This window comes from Chiloscyllium plagiosum, unplaced genomic scaffold, assembly GCF_037043375.1.
Source record: "Chiloscyllium plagiosum isolate Xiang-an unplaced genomic scaffold, Cpla_swu_hap1 HiC_scaffold_11, whole genome shotgun sequence".
Classification (NCBI taxonomy): Eukaryota; Metazoa; Chordata; class Chondrichthyes; order Orectolobiformes; family Hemiscylliidae; genus Chiloscyllium; species Chiloscyllium plagiosum.
This window is the reverse complement of record NW_028270149.1, coordinates 84,710,147-84,733,183: the sequence shown is the minus strand read 5'-3', so window position 1 is coordinate 84,733,183 and position 23,037 is coordinate 84,710,147. Positions and strand designations below refer to the sequence as shown.

Below are 23,037 nucleotides of genomic sequence, written 5' to 3'. Positions count from 1 at the left end.
TCATGCATTCTCAGTATAAATGGCAAGCAGGAAACACTATCTAATTAAAAACAAAATCCTGCAGATGCTGGAAATCGGAAACTAACGGTGAATGCTGGAGGAACTCAGCGAATCTGTCAGCATCTTTGGCGAGAGAAACAGAGTTAACATTTCGTCTATGGTATGACATTCTGAAGAAGGGTGGCTGGACTCAAAATGTTAACTCAAATGTTTCTTTCTCCTCAGATACTGCCAGACCTGCTGAGCTTCTCCAGCAGTCACTGTGTTCCTTTCAGAAGACACTACCTGTTCTTTCCAAAGCAAAGTGCTGCAGGTGCTGGACATCTCATAAGAAACCAGAAAATGCTGGAGAAATTTGTTTACTTGATACTTTGGAGAATGGTTCATGGGATGGGGACTTCAATTCTGTTGACAAGTCAGAGAAGCTCAAGGCTTTGTATGACAAGACCAGAACCACCACTCCCCCATCTCAAAATATATTGAGTAGGTAACCTAGACCTAACGTTTTCTTACTTGGAAAGTAAATGCGAGGTTCCAGATGCAATTTGATTTGTCAAATAATGCAAAGTTAAGCAACACACAATTTATTCAAACATTACAGTTAAAATATAACAAAGGAAAGAAGAACTTGGAATATCTTAACGCTATTGGAAAATTTAACAGAATAATTATTATTTTATTACTAAACTGTAATCATTCCAATATAGTAACAACCCATAAACACACCCTTGACCAAAGGCAAATTTCGAAAACAATTGTATATATGTTGAAGGCACATGCAACTGCAACAGCCCAGGAGGAAAAACATTGAGAGAAAACCCAGAATAGCAGATGGGAGGGATTCACTGCCTTCCAACCTTGCTAAGACCCCAGCAACAACTTCTGAAAGCTAATGAAAATCCCTGGTGCTGTGAGAGCTTGATCACACCCACTCAGGCTGCTTTTATTGTTCCAACCTTGAACAAATCCCAAGGCTTCACAAGTTGTTTAACTTCTCATAGACTGCTTGTATCTGACCCCTCCCCCCCCCCCCATTCTCTCTCTAAAAGAAACTAGGACATAATACACCTCTTAAAGCCTTGTCACAGCTTGGTGAATTCTAGATTGAGAGGCAGTGTGATAGAGGCATTCAAGATCAATATGAGGATTCTGGACAGGGAAACCAATCACATTGCAGGAAGGAGTGAGAACCAGAGCACATTGTTTTAGGGTGATTTAGTAGAAAGCACTGGTGATATGAGGAAAGTCTTGATGCAACCAGTGGTTAGGATCTGCCGTGCACTACCCAAGAGTGTGGTGGTGGTTTATTCAATTGTGACTTTCAAAAGAGAGTTGGTTCATAATATAAAGGGAGAGATGAACCCTGAAAAAGTAGCCCTCAGGAATATCTCATACAAGAGCCCTCAGAGAAAAAAAAATCTTTTAGCCCTTGTTCAAGAGCGACATTGGAACCTACAATTTACTGCCTCAGAAGAGAACTCCTTCACCTACTCCCATTCCTGAAGAAGGGTTAAACCCGAAATGTTGACTTCTATACTCCTGATGCTTTCCTGGCTTGCTGTGTTCTTCCAGCCTCCCGCCTACATATTTTGGATTCCAGCATCTGCAGTTATTTTGTCTCTATCAAAAGAGAGCCCTATATGGAGTTACAGCTGACTAAGTGATCCGTTTGAAACAGAGGTCCAAATCAACAATGACAGAGGGAAGTCCCACCAATTTTAACCCCATTTAGAGATATTGACCAACATAACTACAGCTATAGTAAGGGAATAAGGAAGAGGACTGATGTTTAACTAACCTCATAAACAAATACTTGGCAGTCACTTTAAAAAGCAGTCTAAAACAACTCTCAGGTATCACGTAGTTACAAAGGAACAAAAAAAACGTAAATGTGATCCTTTCCTCTTCAGCTAATTGTTTCTCCACTGCAGTTCCCAAACACCAGCAGGTGAAGGTCACATCACCTTTATTAGCTCAGTGACCTCTGTCGTGCTGAGGTAATAACTTGATTAATTCAAAGGCATGTTTGACATTTTATTGCATTAAGTAGCAGGGTTATCAGCATAATTATGGGTTCCCTAAAGCCTCATGTGAAAATTGCCCCCTGACACAAAGGTACGCTTGTGGAACTGATACCACAGTGAACCTGAAAGATATTTGCTCCATTTTTGTATAAAGTTCACAACAGTCTATTCAGTTTCACTGTTGGCTGTATTTATAGCAACGGTTATGCAGATAGGTACATATGTTGAAGTTACTCTGTAAAGGGATTTAATTGTCAATTATTTTCAACACAAACGTTCCTACATTGTGAAAATTTGCATCAGTGTTTTCTTACATGAATAATTAAGGTCTTGATCGTTGCTGTTTTTTTTATCAATCATCGAGTTAACCACGAGAGACTGATCCCAAAGGAAGGCAGTTTTGAAACAATGCTTCAGTGGATTGAACTCATACCACTCCCAGATTGACAGCAATTCACTCACTGACCATGATCAACATTCAGGTTGAAGCCTTGAATAATGCTAGACTGCAAATAGTTTAGGATGGGGGCTCTTGTCGGTGCATTGGGTAACATCCCTAAATTGTTCAAGTCCCATCTGCTCCAGAATTTTTTTATTTCAAAATATACTTTATTCATAGAAATAGATCTTTGGTACTTGTACAATTTGTCATGTCGTTCATAGATATATACATTGCATGTCTTAACATTACAAAGAACAGATTGAAATTAATCGAATTTACAGTTATCCTATTTACAGTTCCCTTTATTAACCATCCAGTCTCTCAGTATTTAGCTGTGGCTTCAGCGGAACCCACCTACTGAGTGGGTGCCCTGTTATACGATACAAAATGAACCTTCTTTAACCCCCAGTTTATGGGGTTACCATTGTCCATTTGACTGTCCTGTCTCTGGGGTAGCTGTCTGCATCCCCATGGTGAGCACAAACTGCTGGACCCTCACTGGGCTGAGGTAGCTATCCAGCTCCTCACTGGGGTCATTTACCTGCTCTGGTGTCATTGAGCCAAGGTAAGGGTCTTCACCGTCCAGTTCTGTGTCTGACAATGGGACTGTCAGAGGATCACAGCTCTCAGTTACCTGTAGTTGTGGGGCAGTGGGTACCCCCTGGTTCTCACTGGGTGGAGGGTGGACTTCGGGGGGTCCGTTGTTTCCTGGTTGGGAGGAAATGCCCTCCTCTTTACCTACGGCACTCTGTCTCTTCTTCTGGTGGTGATGACATTCTGTGCGCCCGTCTTCCCCATCTGAAGAGCTGGCCGTCCCTCCCTCGTGCAGCTGTCTTTTCCCCCTTTGCTGGGAGGCTTTGGGGGCCTGGCCGGATTTTCTCTTCCTGTTTTTAACAGGTATCCACTCCTCTGCCTGCTCGATTACCTCCTCCTCCATTGCTTCCCATCTGCTCCAGATGTATGTCAAATAAACAACCATACACAGGTTAATTAAAAACATTTCAGGGATCTTGTGGTGCAGTGGTTGTGTCTCCACCTTTGGGCCATAGTGCCTGGGCGTAGGTTGGTTAGCTCAAAAGGTTAGAGTGTGGTGCTACTAATACCAAGGTTGTGGGTTCAATCCCCACACTGACCAAGTGCAGCGTTGAGGTTCGCAATTTAGCGATACTTGTAGTGTCAAAGTTGGTCACTGTTTGGGTAGTGGCATGGTGGCTCAGTGATTAGCTCTGCTGCCTCACAGCACTAGGGACTCGGGTTCGATTCCAGACCCCAGGTGACTGTCTGTGTTGAGTATGCATATTCTCCCCGTGTCTGTCTGGGTTTCCTCCCGCAATCCAAAAGATGTGCAGGTTAGGTAAATTGACCATAGTGTTCAGGGATGTATAGGTTAGATGCATGAATCAAGGGTAAATGTAGGGGAATGGGTTTGGATGGGATACAAGTATGGACTTGTTGGGCCGAAGGGCCTGTTCCACACAGTTAGGGATTCTAATTCAAGCAGCAGAAATATTGCAAAACAAGTTGAGTGGAAATCTCTACAAATGGCTTGGATGAAAAGGGATCGACTCAGGTCGGCACAAGACACTAAGTGCTGCTTGAAATTGCGGTTTTCCCTTCAGAAAGATGAACCAGCTATTGATCTGATTTGTCGGGTACCAAACACTGCCAATCCAAAGCACCATTGATCCCAAGCTTTGTCAATCCAAAGCACTTTTTTTTTTCAAACGTTATGGTCCAAGCTGATAATGATAATGTAGATTTTCCTGAACAAAACATACAAATGAAGAAAACAAAGTGATACTGACTTAAACCACATTTTAGATTAACAAAACAAACGTTTAAAATGGTTTCCCAACACTATCCATTGCAGAGACTCAAGCGCAGATAATCATATTTTAAAATTTCTACTCAGCTAACTCCTTACAGGTTATTTTCTGTGAACTGTAGGCACAATTTTGCAATACCTTTCTGAGGCTCTGCAATGCCATTCCAGAGCACTATTGTATTGTTTATTGGATTACTTACTGGCTGCTGTAAGCGACTCAGATTGGGACTTCAATAGGCAGTGAACAGAGAACGGATGATAAGCTTATATAATGAAATACACGATGCAACAAGCAGTCTGCTGGCTAGAGTCATAGGGAGCTACAGCACAGAAAGAGGCCCTTCAGCCCATTTGGGGCAGCACAGTGGTTCAATGGTTAGCACTGCTGCCTGACAGAACCAGGGACCTGGGTTTGATTCCAACCTTTGGCAATTGTCTGTGTGGGATTTGCACATTCTCCCTGTGTCTGTGTGAGTTTCCTCTGGGTGCTCCAGTTTCCTCCCACAATCCAAAGATGTGCAGGTTAGGTGGATTAGCCGTAGGAAATGCAAGGTTTTCAGGGAAAGGGGGTGAGTCTGGATGGGATGGTCTTCAGAGGGGTGGTGTGGACCTGATGGGCCGCGCGTTGGGATTCTGTGATTCTATGACAAGTTTGCACCAGTCAGACAAAAACTGTTCTAATCCCATTTCTGAGCCTATTGCCTCATATGTACATCTAAAACTTCTTAAACGTTATGAATATTTCTGCCTTTTACAGACTATGAGTCCCAGTTTCCCATTCCTCACATCTTCTTGACCCCAGTCAGTCCAATTTCGCTTCGGAACTAAAACTCTCCAGTCCTGGCGACATCCTGCCATCAAGGAGAATGGAGGAAGCTTGCTGCAACTTAGTGCAGGGAGTCGAGCTGAGTTTGGAGTCATCCTTTCCTGACCCTCCAGCAGATGGTCATTGGCTCAGCTTCCATCTCAGCAGGGGTTAGAGCCACACTACATCTGAGCACTTGAGGGGAAACTCAGACTATGGCCATAAGATCCATTCTTAACTCCGAGGGCTTCTGTCGTAGCCTCAGGTACCTTGAGTGGACAGGCTGGGCTGCACAGCAAGCTGTGCTCCAGCAGATTACTATGATTGTTGACTGGGGCAGCAACAGTGGCTCCATGGAACACCAGACTGTTGTCATCACTTTCTCTCTCTCTCTGTGGGCAGCACGGTGGCACAGTGGTTAGCACTGCTGCCTCACAGCGCCTGAGACCCGGGTTCAATTCCCGCCTCAGGCGACTGACTGTGTGGAGTTTGCACATTCTCCCCGTGTCTGCGTGGGTTTCCTCCGGGTGCTCCGGTTTCCTCCCACAATCCAAAAATGTGCAGGTCAGGTGAATTGGCCATACTAAATTGCCCGTAGTGTTAGGTAAGGGGTAAATGTAGGGGTATGGGTGGGTTTCGCTTCGGCGGGTCGGTGTGGACTTGTTGGGCCGAAGGGCCTGTTTCCACACTGTAATGTAATCTAATCTAATCTAATCTAAAACCACCCCATCAGTGCTGTTTTTGTCGGTTAACTGCCCACTGTCTCACCCTGCTGCTACTTCTGCAGCAAAGGTGCCAACTAAAGCCCGAGTAAGAACGTCATCTTGCAAGATCATCTGCTGTCTCCTCCAAAGGAAAATCATCAGCCTTCCACCAGCTGTTGCCAGGATAGCAGTTTGCAGATTAGGACAGACCAAGGGCCTCACAAGATCAGCATGGAGGAAGTGTATCAGATGATGACTTTTTTTGGCGGGGGGGGTCATCAGATAGTTCATTCAATAAAATGAATTTGGATTGATTGTCTTATGGAGACTTTTATTGTGTCATTCAGTCCAAAAGGACTTTACAATACCCATCAATAGGGAAGGTAAAGTGCTGGACAGTTCACGTAATTTGTACAACACACCAAGCCATTTAGCCCTTCACATCTATACTAGCTTTTTGAATGACCATCTCTGAATTGTTGAATGGGAAATTGGAATTGTATTCACTGGTACCACAGTCCAGGAAGTTGATCATGTGCAGACCAATGAGAAAGGAATTCTGTTAGTTCCTTCCTCCCTTCATTGTCCTGCTCTATCCCCTGCCTGCCCTCTGATGATGGCTTCCAATAATGACGAGCCACTTTGTTTTAGCCTTCACTTCCAGTGTCTTCTGATGGCATATGCAATTTTAAAGACTTGACAATTTTCTGGATGCAAATACAGGTCGTTCTGCTATAACGTGCATTTCATTAACACATTCATTAACAATTTGTGTAATGCAATTGATGAATTGGGAACAGTTTCTAAAGCACGAGCGTTTAAAACAAGTCTTGGCTGCAATGTGACTACATTGCCATCACTTTAAGCACTGTTTCTAAAGCACAATTTTTCTATAATGCAGAGCTGCACAAGAATGCATCCATTGCGTTATTGAAGAACTACCTGTAAGAGGCCAGACCTCCCAAATTGCTTACTCAGTTAGCTTGTATTGGTGAGGTGATTAGCTGAATTACGTATAGCCTCAGACTAGCATCCACTCTATAATCGTGCTTCGATGTGTCCATCTGAGTAGATGCTATCATGAGCTCGATTATTCTGTCAGCTAGCTCTGCTGTAACAAAGTAACAATAACACCTGCTCGTTTTGTATTTCCTTACAAATTGCTCAAAGGCTTCTGTTTGCTTTCATCTGCAAGACACAAATTTCAGATGGTGAATTTGGAAATTGAGCCTAACTCACAAGTTATCTATCAGTGTTGACTATTTTATCTGAAATTTCAAAATTATTATCTGATAGTCTTGAAGTCTTCACTCTGTGGGGGCAATTTTAATACTAAAGACTTGTTTAACCAGAAAAAAATGAACTCTCTGCATTGTCAGCACAAATTAAGCTGAGACAGAAATGTCCATTGCCTTTCAATTCACAAATTTTGTGACTATCTGAATTCAAAAAGCTGTTTGGGCTTTCCAAAGGCTTAGTTTAGCACCTGAGTTGCAAAACCTGAAGTGAACACAGCATTAGTTGGACATTCATTGTTGCTTGACTATAGTGTTTGAGAACTCCCCACCTACGTTCGTGACACCACCCACGCCCTCCACCTCCTCCAGGATTTCCGCTTCCCCGGTCCCCAACGCCTCATCTTCACCATGGACATCCAGTCCCTGTACACCTCCATCCCCCATCACGAAGGACTCAAAGCACTCCGCTTCTTCCTTTCCCGCCGTACCACCCAGTACCCTTCCACCGACACCCTCCTTCGACTGACCGAACTGGTCCTCACCCTGAACAACTTTTCTTTCCAATCCTCCCACTTTCTCCAAACAAAAGGAGTAGCCATGGGCACCCGCATGGGCTCCAGCTATGCCTGCCTCTTCGTAGGATATGTGGAACAATCCATCTTCCGCAACTACACTGGCCCCACCCCCCATCTTTTCCTTCGCTACATTGATGACTGTATCGGCGCTACCTCGTGCTCCCACGAGGAGGTTGAACAGTTCATCCACTACACTAACACCTTCCACCCCAACCTCAAATTCACCTGGACAGTCTCGGACTCCTCCCTCCCCTTCCTAGACCTTTCTGTTTCTATCTCAGGCGACCGAATCAACACGGACATCTACTACAAACCAACCGACTCCCACAGCTACCTGGACTACACCTCCTCCCATCCTGCCCCCTGTAAAAACGCCATCCCATTCTCCCAATTCCTTCATCTCCGCCGCATCTGCTCCCAGGAGGACCAGTTCAAAATACGTACAACACAGATGGCCTCCTTCTTCAAGGACCGCAATTTCCCCCCCGACGTGGTCGACGGTGCCCTCCACCGCATCTCCTCCACTTCCCGCTCCTCCGCCCTTGAGCCCCGCCCCTCCAACCGCCACCAGGACAGAACCCCACTGGTCCTCACCTACCACCCCACCAATCTCCATGTACAGTGCATCATCCGCCGTCACTTCCGCCACCTCCAAACAGACCCCAGCACCAAGGATATATTTCCCTCCCCTCCCCTATCAGCTTTCCGTAGAGACCACTCCCTCCGTGACTCCCTTGTCAGATCCACACCCCCCACCGACCCAACCTCCACTCCCGGCACCTTCCCTTGCAACCGCAGGAGGTGCAACACTTGCGCCCACACCTCCCCCCTCACTTCTCTCCAAGGCCCCAAAGGAAACTTCCATATCCGCCACAGATTCACCTGCACCTCCACCCACATCATCTACTGCATCCGCTGCAGCCGGTGTGGCCTCCTCTATATTGGGGAGACAGGCCGCCTACTTGCGGAGCGATTCAGAGAGCACCTCTGGGCCACCCGGACGAACCAACCCAACCAACCTGTAGCACAGCATTTCAACTCCCCCTCCCACTCCACCGAGGATATGCAGGTCATTGGACTCATCCACCGCCAAACCACAACAACCCGACGGTCGGAGGAGGAGCGTCTTATCTTCCGACTGGGAACCCTCCAACCGCAGGGGATGAACTTGGACTTCACCAGTTTCTTCATCCCCCCTCCCCCCACCTTGTCTCAGCCGAATCCCTCCAGCCCGGCACCGCCTTCCTGACCTGCAGTCTTCTTCTTGACCTCTCCGCCTCCATCCTACTCCGACCTATCACCCTCACCTTGACCTCTTTCCACCTATCACATTTCCAACGCCCCTCCTCCAAGTCCCTCCTCCCTACCTTTTATCTTCTCCTGCTGAACACTCTCTGCTCATTCCTGAAGAAGGGCCTGTGCCCGAAACGTCGAATCTCCTGTTCCCTGGATGCTGCCTGACCTGCTGTGCTGTTCCAGCAATAAAGTTTCAACTTTGATCTCCAGCATCTGCAGACCTCACTTTCTCCTCCCTGACTATAGTGTTTGCACTGTTGAGCTGTTTCCTAACTTTACAGGTTTCTTTAAGGTTTCTTCACGCTGATTTTGGTGTGAAAATGAACTGCAGTCTTGAAAGTTAAAATAAAGCAGTGAGAAAAATTTTTCTCGCTATGAGAAGATGTTGGGAGCTGTTAGTTATGGAGTCATAGAGTTGCAAACCACAGAAACAGACCATTTGCTCCAACTCATCCATGCCAACCAGATATCCTAAATTAATCTAGTCCCATTTGCCAGCATTTGGCCCATATCCCTCTAAACCCTTACTATTCATGTACCCATCCAGATGCCTTTTAAATGTTATAATTGTACCAGCCTCCACCACTTGCAGCTCATTCCATGTTCGCAAAACCTTCTGTATGTAATATTTGACCCTTAGGTTCCTTTTAAATCTTTCCCCTCTCACCCTAAACCTATACCCTCTAATTTTGGACTCCCCTAACCTGGAGAAAAGACCTTGGCTATTCACCCTGTCCATGCCCCTCATGATTTTACCAGGTCACCCCTCAGCGTTTGATACTCCAGGGAAAACAGCCCCAGCCTGGTCAGCCTCTCCCAACAGTGCAAACTCGCCAATCCTGGCAACATCCTTGTAAATCTTTTCTGAACCCTTTCAAATTTCACAACATCCTTCCAATAGGCATGAGACCAGAATTGCACACAATATTCCAACAGTGGCCTAACCAATGTCCTGTACAGCCGCAACATGACTTTTTATTCTTATAGAGTCATAGCATAATAGAGATGTACAGCACGGAAACAGACCCTTCGGTCCAACTTGTCCATGCCGACCAGATATCCCAACCCAATCTAGTCCCACCTGCTAGCACTCGGCCCATATTCCTCCAAACCCTTCCTATTCATATACCCATCCAGATGTCTTTTAAATGTTGCAATTGTACCAGCCTCCACCACTTCGTCTGGCAACTCAGTCCATACATGCACCACCCTCTGCATGAAAATATGCCCCTTAGGTCTCTTTTATATCTTTCCCCTCTCACCCTAAACCTATGCCCTCTAGTTCTGGACTCCCCGACCTCAGGCCTATTTACCCTATACAGGCCCCTCATAATTTTATAAACCTCTATAAGGTCATCCCTCAGCCTCCGAAGCTCCAGGGAAAACAGCCCCAGCCTATTCAACCTCTCCCTATAGCTCAAATTCTCCAACCCTGGCAACATCCTTGTAAATCTTTTCTGAACCCTTTCAAATTTCACAACATCCTTCCGATAGGAAGGAGACCAGAATTGCGCACAATATTCCAACAGTGGCCTAATCAATGTCCTGTACAGCTGCAACATGACCTCCCAACTCCTATACTCAATGCTCTGACCAATAAAGGAAAGCATACCAAACACCTTTTTCGCTATCCTATCTACCTGCGACTCCACTTTCAAGGAGCTATGAACCTGCACTTCAAGATCTCTTTGTTCAGCAACCCTCATTAAGTGTATAAGTTCTGCAAATCTTTGCTTTCCCAAAATTCAACACTTCACATTTATTTAAATTAAACTCCACCTGCCACTCCTCAGGCCATTGGCCCATCTGATCAAGATCCCGTTGTAACCCTCTTCGCTGTCCACTACACCTCCAATTTTGGTGTCATCTGCAAATTACTAACTATACCTCCTATGCTTACATCCAAATCATTTATATAAATGACAAAAGGTAGTGGACCCAGCACTAATCCTTGTGGCACTCCACTGGTGACAGGCCTCCAGTCTGAAAAATAACCCTCCTCCACCACCCTCCGTCTTCTACCTTTGAGCAGTTCTGTATCTAAATGGCTAGTTCTCCCTGTATTCCATGAGATCTAACCTTGCTAATCAGTCTCCCATGGAGAACCTTTTTGAATGCGTTACTGAGGGAGACAGTGAGGTCTGCAGCTGCTGGAGATCAGAGGTGAGAGTGTGTTGCTGGAAAAGTGCAGCAGGTCAGGGAGCATCCGAGGAGCAGGAAAATCGACGTATCGGGCCAGAGCCTTGCTTCAGGAATGCTTTACTGAAGTCCGTACAAATCATGTCTAATGCTCTGCCTTAATCAATCCTCTTTGTTACTTCTTCAAAAAACTCAATCAAGACATGATTTCCCATGCTCAGCTTATGCTGGACATGTATTTATTATTCTTCCCATTTTGTACCAAATACTTAAGTATTTATACCTAGGTATTTTGTACCCTAAGATGGCATCTAAAGCAGTGACACTCCAAACTTTTCACTGCACTCATTCAAGTGCACATGTCAATAAAGCTAATTCAATTCAATTCAATTCAGTAGATTCGAAGCATGGACACTGTTTTAATATTGGAAACCTGTCAGCAAAATTGCAGAGAGTATGTTTTGAGACACACCAGGGAGAGCAGAGAGGACCGAGATGAGGAGAAATTGTAAACCTAATAGGTTATGAATGTTTGGAATTGTCTGTCTCAGAGGGATGCTCCAATGTTGAACATGGATATGCAGATATTGGATCTCTCAGTGAATCTAAGGATCTGGAAAGTAAGGTTGAAACTGTTGATCAAGCACAATCACATTGGAGGGTAGAGCCAGCTTGATGAGCCACATGACCTTCTCTTGTTCCTATCTCTTGTGTTTTTTGTGTGTGAAAGGGAGTTGAATCCCTCTTGATGACCTTCTCATTCAGAGGTGAGAGTATTACCAAGCTGGAATACACATCTATTTATAACAGTACCTCACTATGGGTGTAGAGAGTGTGGTCAATTCCGCACAGTTCCTTAGCAGCAGAATTCTAAATCTCCAATTACAGTCCCTAATGCTGGACATCCTCTGACCTCTGCCAGGGTCAGAAAAGACCTGCTGGTCTGTACACAATTGGGCGCACAATGTAAAACGTTGTAAGAGGGATTGCGAACTGACCATACAAGTTGTACCACAGTAGCTAACTTTGACAATCAAGTCATATCACGTGTCATATCATGTGTCCAAAAATGTCACTGCTATTGAAGCTGGTTGCTCAAGGGACAAGGTAAGGAACCGGGAGTCTGCTGCTGCTGATTGCTATGCTGATTGGTAAAGAGCTGTGACATATAACCTGGAGCATGAGCAAACTGCTCTGAGAGCACTGTGACTAGCTATTCCACATTACAGCATACACTTTGTGGAGCTCTTGTTAAAGATCATAGACTTGAGTACCAGGCAATATCGGAGGAACATCACCAGCTTCACTGCAAATTCCTCCTTTTGTACTGGCAGAAATCAGGAAGTTTCACGGAAATTATTCCTTGGATCTGATGCAGGTAGTTCTTCCTTTTTTGTGATGTGATTTCCCATCTTAACTATATTAAATAATAAATCTGGAAGATATAATTGAATAGGATGCGTTGTGAGACAGTAAAACCAGAAAGAGAAGTAAATGTGTATCAATTTAAGGAACAACATATTCAGAAGCATTATAATTTAAAAGATTGATTTGCTTACTAACGGATTATCAAGAATGCTTGAAAAAATAGGAAAATTATCTGCATTTTCGAGCAGTGCTGAATTGTTTTCCATATGAAATATTTATCTCCATTGCTGCTTGTTTGCAATCTTTTGCCATCAATTTCAATCATTTATCAGAACATAGTAAATGTTTAAACTATTTTAAAAATCTGTTGTAACTGTAAAATGTATTGATTTTAACAAAGAAGTTCAAATGCCAGTGTTTTGGATTGAATATTTATTGTGAATATAACTTGTGAATTGCTAGAGGAAAATATACTGAAAAATACACCTTTTTTACTCTGTCTTTCACAACATCAGGAAACCCCAGAGCAATTTATAAGCAAGAAAGTACTTCTGAAGTGTATGCCCTTTTGTAATGGAGGGAAATGCAGCAGTTAATTTGTGCAGAGCAAGATTCCACAGACAGCAATGTAGCAAAAAGACGTCCAGATCCAGTCTAATGCACTGGGGATGTTAGTTCAAATTTGAATTAAATAATTTCTGGAATTCAAAGCTAGTTTAAAGGTGATTATATAATGAAAAACACCATCTGGTTCACTAATTCCCTTCAAGTAAAGAAGACTGCATTCCTTACCTGCTCTGACTACATAGGACTCCAACAATGTAGTTGACTCTTAATTGCCCTCTGAAATGGCCAGGATGGGCAATAAATGCTAGCTTTGTCAGTGATGCCCATATCCTAATCACAGAATCACAAAAGCCTTACCATGCAGAAGTCTCATGTAAGTAATCCATACAAGGGAAAACAAAAGGTCAGCTCACTTTTTTGTGGTTTTACATGAAGGTTAAGTCGAGGGAGAAAGTCTCACTTAAACATTAGCACATCCAACCAAGCAGCACTCCCTCAGTATTACACAGGGAATGTTACCCTGGATTATGTGGTTGAGCTGTTAGAAATGCAATTTGAATCTGAAACGATCAGATTCAAATTTAAGAGTGCCAGCCCCCAAACTGTGGGTGACACAGAGATCGAACTTCTCCTTGAATCAATTCAGCCTTGAGAGGGTCTTTCATCTTCCTATGTATGAGAGAGATGATTGCTTCTGGGAACATTGCCTCCGGATAAAACAAATATCCCAAATAGGATGATGCAATGTGGGAACTCTGTGTGTTGACTCCATTGAGAAGAAAAAGCCAGATTTATCAATCCACAGAAACCGTGATCTCTCTACCCTGGTCATTAGATATTGTACTGAGTGCAGCTACTCCATTAACCTATTAACCGTACTGCCATATTTAAAGTAATGATTATTCTTTTATACTCTTGAAAACCCTTAAGACATTCTTCACTGAATTCTCTGGTTAATACATTCTGCTCACTCATTGTATGTGCTGGATCTTCCAAGCAGTTTAGTCATGACTATGGTCCCTGGTGTGAGGAATATAAAAGGAGAATCTTAAAGATAGAGCTAAACCAGGCAGGTGTGAAAATAGAAACAACTTTTACATATAAAGGTAATAGGAATCTGAACTCTTTCCTGGCCCAGTGGGTGCCAAGAATCAATTGAAATTTTAAGAAGCAGGCTAAATTTTTTTGGGTAAAAGTATCAAGGAATATGGATTAAGCTGAGAGAATTGAGTTGAGCTAAGGATCTAGCATGATGTTATTTATCAATGGAAGAAGGTAAGGGTCTAAATGGCTGCCCCATCATCCTAAATATCCTTTGGGAATCAGCATTTCCATCCTCCGTATATTTAGACCCAGTTTGTCTTGAATCTATTTGCTTGTATCCCAGCATTATTGTAATATATTTCTTATCATGGTTCATAATGGTTTTTTGAACAGGCTTTGGTAATTCTTCCTGAAGGTGAAAGGAGACGCAGGCACAGACACATTTCTGAGATTATTCAGCCCTGTCCTGGTGGAACCTCAGAATCTCAGTCGGAAAATGCTGCAACTGAGAGTCCAGCTTCTGGATGACGCCCATGAAATATATGAGGTGGAAGTAAGGCTAAAGACATTGATGTGATGTTTTATTTGTCTGTGGAAATGAGGGCATATCAGATTTTAATGTAATGGATCAGAACCCCCTATTAGAAGCAGAGTTTAATTAAATTCATACTGCCATGTAAGCACACTGAATAAGTCACTTTGGATAGAGGCTCAATCTCTTGCCTTTAAACATCTGTATGTTTATAATTATCCATTGTAAATACCATGGGACATTCCCTGACATCTCCTTACATTCTCATAGGAACTCTTTATAAAGACTGACACCCTCCCAAAATCTGCATTGCTGCCTCACTGTAGGCTTGATGTCATTGGCTGCTGATCAGTCGGGTGGGATGGACTCTACTTTTTCTTTCAAAGTAGTGTCAGGCCTCCTCCTGCCTCTCTTAAGTATAATTGCTGCATTCTTGTGAATATCTGGCAGACATACAAGTAAACTAGACTCAAGTTGGTCTCGATGTAAGGTTCAATCAAATGCAATGACAGTGCATTGTACATGGTGATAGGGTGGCCATTGTATTGCTGGATTAAACCTGGATTGATGATCCCAGAAAGTGTCAGTTCAAATCTCACCATGATATTTTAAAAATTGTAAAAGTGATCACAAATCTATTGGAACTTCATACCCAATTGATTTTCAAATGATCAACATGGGAGAGGAAGGCTGCTGTCTTTAACCAACCTGGTTTCTAAGTGAGCATTTGACTCTTAACTCTCCTCTCAGATGGTCTAGCCAAGTGAACCATCTCATTTGAAAAAAATGGGTAGAAAGAACAACACCAATAGATCACTCAATATGGACAAGATAAGCTCAGACACCTAGCGCAGTCAACATTGCAAAGGCTTCCTCTGGGTGGTTTAGCCACAATAGGAGAACTGCCCTTTATCTCACAAAGCAACAGCCTGACATAGTAATACTCACTACATCATACATTACAGACAATGTCCCAGAAATAACCATTACCATCTCTGGGTACACCCAATCCCACCAGTCTTAGTTAGTCAGCAGTGAAACACCTGGAAATCCGCAACAGTGACTCAAAACATGAAGTCTCATGATATCATCCAAACTATGGGTATGGAAATGTACATCTTGCTGATTACCACCAACCATCCTCCTTCACTGATGTATTATCACTCTATCATTTTGATCATCACTTGGATAAAACACTGAGGGTGACAAGACCACTGAATATACTTTGGGTGGGAAGCTTCAATATCCACCAACAAGAATGGTTTGGCAGCAGCACTACTGGTCCAGCAAACTGCGCTCTGAATTGAATTGAATTGAATTTATTGTCACGTGTACCGAGGCACAGTGAAAAGCTTTGTCCTGTGAGCAATACAGGCAGATCACAGAGTTAAGTAGCATAAATAGCAAATAATAGGTAAACGCCGATCCAAGCGAATGTTAAGAGTTTGTGTGTCCATTCAGCATTCTAACAACAGTAGGGTAGAAACTGTTATGAAACCGGCTGTTGCGTGTGTTCAGGCTTCTGTACCTTCTCCCTGATGGTAAAGGTTGTAGAAAAAACATTTCCAGGGTGGGATGGACCTTTAAGAATGCTGGCGGCCTTTCCTTGACAGCAGGCCTGGTAAATGAGATTCTATAGATGGGAGGTTGGCCTTTGTGATTGTCCGGGCCGAGTTCACAACTCTCTGTAACCATCTCCAACCTTGAATGGTACAGTTGCCATACCAGGTAATGACACATCCAGACAGAATGCTCTCGATGGCGCACCTATAAAAATTGGCAAGGGTATTCGCCATCATGCCAAATGTCATCAGCTGCCTGAGGAAGAAGAGACATTGTTGGGCCTTTGTAACCAGTGCGTTAACCACTCCAAGGATCTTGACACTCTCCACTCGGACATATATGCTAGTCTGGCCCTGCTGTAGGTAGTGAGGTGAAAAAACAGGCCTCTTAACCTTGGCCTCATCAATCTACCCTTTAGAGGAGCAACTCATCCTTTGACAGCACCTTCCATACCTGCAAACTCTATCATCCAGAAGGACAAGGGCAACAGATATATAAGAATAACACTATTTGCACATTTCTCTTCAAATCACTCACCATCCAGACTTAGAACAATATCGCCATTCCTTCAGTGTCATGGCGTCAAAATCTTAAGATCTCCCTCCCTAACAGCACTATGGTTGTCCCTGGATCACATGGATTACAGCATTTCAAGAAAGCAACTCATTATCACTTTCTCCAATAAATGTTAATTTTGTGTTCTTTGTGCCTACATCCCAAGGATGAATTGAGAGCTAAAATTTAGGAACGGCATGATTCAATCAATTAAGTTTCTAAGCTTGGTTTAGATTAGATTAGATTTCCTACAGTATGGAAACAGGCACTTTGGCCCAACAAGTCCACACTGACCCTCCGAGGAGCAACCTACCCAGACCTACTCCCCCTACATTTACTCCTGATTAATGCATCCAACACTGTGGGCAATTTTGCATGGCCAATTCACCCACCTGCACATCTTTGGACTGTGGGAGGAAACCGGAGCATCCGGAGGAAACCCATGCAGACACGGGGAGAATGTGCATACTCCATACAGACAGTCGCCTGAGGTGGGAATTGAACCCAGGTCCCTGGCGCTGTGAGGCAGCAGTGCTAACTACTGAGCCACCATGTTTAATTGGTTAATGAAGAAGACTGTCCAATTGAGTATCTTCAGCGAGTGTTCTTGCACTGGAAATGTTTGTGTGTACAGGTGTGTGTGTGAGTGAAACAAAGGTGTATATACATGATCTTGAGCTGATGCATGTGTATGTGTGAAAGAATGTATGTTTGCAAATATGTGTGCATGTGAGAGTGTGAACACGTCTGTGTATATGTATGTGAGTCTATGAATGTATATGCTTGTATGTATATGTGTCTATGAGTCAAGGGTGCATGTGCGAATGCGTGGGCTAGATATTTCTTGCCCCAGGGGCATGCATATTTTCAGCTTGGGGGCACATAAAATAGAACAGGTGCCTTACCTACCACCTTACCACCCATCTCCAAGCTCACCCCACAAGATAAAGGATGAACATATGCCAAAATCATCAGCCTGCCCTTCCCATATTAATAAATAATTGTCAATTGAGCTTGTTATAAGCTCAGTTGATCCCAATATTACACTGTTGGCATAGGGAGATGGTCATGAATATGCAGCCAGCTATTATTAGGGGTGGAAAGCCTGAGAAGATATTATCTTAGAATCCCTATAGTTTGGAAATAGGCCATTTGGTCCTAAAAGTCCACACCAACCATCTGAAGAGTAACTCACCCAGACCCATTCCCCTAATATTTTACATTTCCCCTGACTAATGCACCAGGCTGACCCATCCCTGAACACTATGGACAATTTAGCATGGCCAATTCACCTAACCTGCGCATCTTTGGACTGTGGGAGGAAACTAGACCACCCTGAGGAAACACATGAGGACACGGGGAGAATGTGCAAACTCCACACAGACAGTCTCTCGAGGCTGGGATCGAACCTGGATCCCTAGTGCTGTGAAGCAGCTATGCTAACCACTGAGCCACCATGCCACTCCATGTGAATTCCTTATGAGCAGCCTGGTCCCCCATTCCACTCTACCCATAATTTTCAGCGCATGCGAGTATTCATGTATGTTTATGTGTGTGTGAGTCTGCGCATTCATGTGCATGCATACATTTTCATATTTGTGTTCACGAGTGTCCATTTGTATGTGTGTTTATGTGTGTATGTATGAGTGTGAGTGTATATGTGTTCATGTGCATGTGTGAGTTTGTATGAATGTGTGTGTATGTGTGCGTGTATTCATATGTATGAGTGTGTGTGTGTGAGACAGTATGTGATTGAGTCCCTTGCTTGTCTCATCTCTGTCACCTTTGTCAGTAGCTGCCTTGCCATGGCGCCTGGTCCTCACAATTTCCCAGCATTAATTTTATCGCCATTTGGATGATGCTCGTCACTCCCCTCTCCAAGCAAAGACTGCAGCCCCATTGACATAAAAGCTCAACTGCTGGATTAAAATATCAAGAAGAAGATTGTTGGACAAACATTTCCTTTTTGGGCTTTGGTGTTGGTCTTTATCATACAAAAAGCAATAATTTCACAGAACATTCTTCCCTGGATTCCTGCCTGTAAACCCTTTGATCAAATTCAAAAATGAGAACAGCACAAATCCATGAGAATCCACTTTTGTTGTGCATTACACAATAGAGCTTTCAAGATGAAGGCCCTTAGGATACTCCAGCTGGTCCTGCCTTTTGTCAACAAGCTGTCACTGTGAGGTGAGCAGTGGGCACTACTGGTAATATTGTGTGTTTTCTTTTGGTAAGTGGAGTCCAACCAATGATAGCAGCATGGCTCTGTCAATAATGGACCTGACTCTACTTTTGCACATTAACAATAAACGTACTGATGGATTAATTCAATTTATTTAATGGTCCTCTTTGCTCCAAGCACTGTTCTGTGTTTTCTGTTAAATTTAGAAAGCATAGAAAAACTTTCATGCAACAGGGAGCCATTCAGCCCATCATGCCGTACTGACTGAGAAAGAGCTATATAGTCTAATTGCATTCTTCAACTATAGTGGTTCCTGTTGTAGGTTACTGCATTTCAAATACATATCCATGTATTTTCTTACAATTCAATAAGGATTTTTGCCTCTATAACTTTCACACAATTCCAAAACCCCAACATCCTCTGAGTGAAACATTTTATCTCATCTTCCCTCTAATCTATTTACCAATTTCTTTAAAGTGTGCCATATAATTAATGACCTCTTCACTGGGGGGGGGGGGGGGGGGGGTGGGGAGGCACGTGCGGGGGAGGTAGTCTAGGTACATTCCATTCACTGTATCTAAGCATCACATAACTTTCTACCCCTCGGTTTCTTTCATTCAAGAGAAATAGCCCCAGTCTATCCAATCTCTCCTGTTGAAGGTGGTATATCAGCATGGATATAGGATTGGTTAACTAATAGAACACAGAGTGGCAGAATTTTCAGGATGGTAACCTATAACTAGTGGAGTACTACAGGGGTCAGTGCTGAGGCCACAATTATATATGTTATTGACTTGGATGAGGAAAGTGATTATATGAAAGCCAAGTTTGCAGATGACATGCGATGGAAAAGCAAGTGGTGAAAATGACATGAAGATTCTGCAGAGGGATGTAGACAGAGTAAGTGAGTGGGCAAAAATTTAGCAGATGAGATATAATATAGGAAAATGTGAGGTCATGCACTTTGGCAGGTAGAATAGAATAGCTTCATATTATTTAAATGGATTAAGACTGCAGAAAGTTGCAGCATTGACAGATTTGGGAGTCCTCATGCACACAAAATTTGCATCCAAGTTCAGTGGGTAATAGGGAGCCCATGGTGGGATCATAGTGGGATTCAAGCCCAGATCCCCAGAATATCACCTGCATCTCTGAATTAGCAGTCCAGTGAAACTACTATTGGGCCATCACCTCCACTTATGAAAAGCTCAGTCCCAATTTGGTTTTGTACTTTGATGCTGAAGATATGACACCAGATGTTTCTCTGACAGGAAGGCTGTTTCCAGTGGGATGCCACACGGTTCAGTACAGGGTCCGTTACTTTTCCTGCAACACATCAATGATTTAAAACTAAATACAGGGGACAGGATTAAGAAGTTTGCAGTTGATATGAAAATTGCTTGTGGATTTATCATGAGGAACAAAGCTGTAGACAACAAGACTGTACTAATGGAATGGACAGAATGATGATCATGAAACTGTTGTCCATTGTTGGTTCACTAACATCCTTTCGGGAAGGAAACTGCCACCCTTACCTGGTCTGACCTACATGTGACTCAAGATCCACAGCAAAGTGGTTGTCTCTTAAGTGTCCTATAGGCAGTTAGGGATGGATAATAAGTGCTGCCTAGCCAGTGATGCCTTCAGCCCATGATTTTTTTAAAAATCCCTTTGACTTCATGAGTTTTCAATCAATCAGCCAAATGTTACTTCATCAAAAATAGTGCCTAAATGCTTGTCGACTACATCTGTCGTGCTACTCTCTTCAACTTCACTTACTTGCCTGAAAAAAAATGATCAAACATGGCCTCCCTCTAACAAAGCTATGCAGATTATGGGCGGCACGGTGGCACAGTGGTTAGCACTGCTGCCTCACAGCGCCAGAGACCCGGGTTCAATTCCCGACTCAGGCGACTGACTGTGTGGAGTTTGCACGTTCTCCCCGTGTCTGCGTGGGTTTCCTCCGGGTGCTCCGGTTTCCTCCCACAATCCAAAAATGTGCGGGTCAGGTGAATTGGCCATGCTAAATTGCCCGTAGTGTTAGGTTAAAGGGGTAAATGTAGGGGTATGGGTGGGTTGCGCTTCGGCGGGTCGGTGTGGACTTGTTGGGCCGAAGGGCCTGTTTCCACACTGTAAGTAATCTAATCTAAAAAAAAATCTAATCTAATTATCCTAGATTAATTTCTGCCTTTCTAAACTCATGTTTCTTTTAGAATGTTTTCTGAGAATTTGTCACCCTTCAAGACTTGACCTGTGTATCATAGAGTCATAGAGTCATAGAATTCATACAGTGTAGAAGCAGGTAATTCTGCCCATTGAGTCCATGTGACCCTCCAAAGAGCTCCCAACTCCCTACTCTATCCCTGTAACCCTACATTTTTGCACAGCTAATTCATCTAACCTTTGCATTAGCAATTAGCTATTTTTCTTCTGCCCTGCTTAAACAATGATACAGTATTAGCTGTTCTCCAGCCCCCTGGCAACACGCCTGTAACCAGAGAGGATTGCAAAACGCTGGTCAAAAAATGTAAAAAATCCCATTCTCACATGATTCTGTCTCCTTGTTGATCTCTGTAACATTCTCCATCCTGACAACTTTCCAAGAACTGCAGACTGCGACTTCATTCTCAGGGTTGGGAATGCAGTGTGCTGGATTTGAAAAGCTGACCTGGGGAGATTTTCCCCGAATGTTTGGTTTTTTATTCCACATGTCATCAAGAACCTGGAAAAGGTTCAAAGGTCACTGCATTAAGTGGAAGGCTAGTCTCGCTGCCATAGCACCTTGTCTGAGATTTTCTTAAAAAGCACTAAAACAACAAAAATGCCCTTCAACTCTCACCACCCTCCTCAATTCCTCACTCCTGTATTCATGCATGGCCACTATGTCAATTTAGAACTAACGCATGTCCCCTACACACCATGCTATACCCTTTTTCTTAAAATATCAACTCATCCATTAGCTACCTTGGGTTGCTCTCAAGATGAGAGCGATCCAAGATGAGGTCAATTTTTTTTTAAATGTTGAAAAATCCACTGTTCCAAAAAACACAATCTCATTGGTTTTTAAAAAAAATTCACTGCATTTAATTTCTTTTAATGCCTAATTAAAACAAGCATTATAATTAATATTCTTGTTTTAAAGAGTTTATAATCTGTTGTAGCAATCACTCAAACTTGAAATGGCAGACAGCCTGCTGTGATTATTGAAGGCTATGGAAATTAGTCATTTGACATGAATTCAACAATGGTAATCCTTAAATTTATGTTAACAGGAGGCTAATAGAAAGCAATTTAAAAAAAATACCCTAGACAGTTTTCTCTTCAAGTATTTTAAGGGTAGCAATTTTAAAAGCCTTGACATCTTTGCAGTTCTTTATGACCGTTAGTTTTTAGTGTTCCAATGAAATTATGTATTTTTAACACATATCCATGCCCACTTTTAACAATCAAGTGCATCTAGCATCTCTGAAAGGGCACCAGACATATTCAAAGTTGTCCCAGGACCATATCGAAAGGGGTATATTATCTCTCCAAAACAGTACAGTATCTATTCAAAATGTGGAGGTGCCGGTGTTGGACTAGGCTAGACAAAGTCAAACATCACATGTCACCGGGTTGTAGTCTAACAGGTTTATTTGAAACGACAAGCTTTCGGAGCCCCCGAAGGAGCAGGGAGCTCCGAAAGCTTGTGGTTTCAAATCAACCTGTTGAACTACAACCCATGTGATTTTTGACTTGATCTATCCAAACAATTCTGCAAAGTTTCGACATGCTCATGTCAGGTCATATCTCCATTCTTGGTGTTGCCCACTCCACACCATTGAAGATCACATGTGTCTGGAGGCAGTTGCTTTTTAATACAGGCAGCTGCTCCCATGAACCACATTTGCTCAATTTGGAACCTGCTCCCATTGCCCCCAGTCCCCTGCTGGAATAGCTGGTATAATTACAATATTTAAAAGGCATCTGGATGAGTAAATGAGTAAAAAAGGAAGGATATGGGCCAAATGCTGGCAAGTGGGACTACGTTAGTTTAGGATACCTATGAAAGAGTTGGACAGAAGGGATTTGCTTTTGTGCTGTGACTCTATGAGTGCTGTGTTCGGATGAGACTCCACTTTCAGAACCCCAGGACCATTTCCAAAATGGCATAGCGCCTCTTTTGTTTGTGAACA

The 23,037-nt window shown here is 43.3% G+C and overlaps 1 protein-coding gene and 1 non-coding gene across 3 annotated transcripts in view; both read left to right on the top strand.

The window, feature by feature from the left end:
• The first annotated feature begins 3,527 nt into the window (after positions 1-3,527).
• Positions 3,528-3,601, top strand: trnas-acu (transfer RNA serine (anticodon ACU)). The gene has a single exon. It is a non-coding gene; the product is annotated as a tRNA-Ser (tRNA).
• An 8,666-nt stretch (positions 3,602-12,267) lies between these two features.
• LOC122557065 (FERM domain-containing protein 7-like) overlaps positions 12,268-23,037 on the top strand; it is a 69,459-nt gene continuing 58,689 nt past the window's right edge. Inside the window, exons 1-2 of one of the 2 annotated variants that reach the window (XM_043704334.2) lie at positions 12,268-12,426; positions 14,443-14,580. In XM_043704334.2, the coding sequence (XP_043560269.2) occupies positions 12,421-12,426; positions 14,443-14,580 (144 nt within the window). In that variant the 5' untranslated portion in view covers positions 12,268-12,420. Of the gene's footprint in view, positions 12,427-14,420; positions 14,581-23,037 lie in introns of both variants that reach the window. The other variant, XM_043704335.2, reaches the window with a different exon arrangement.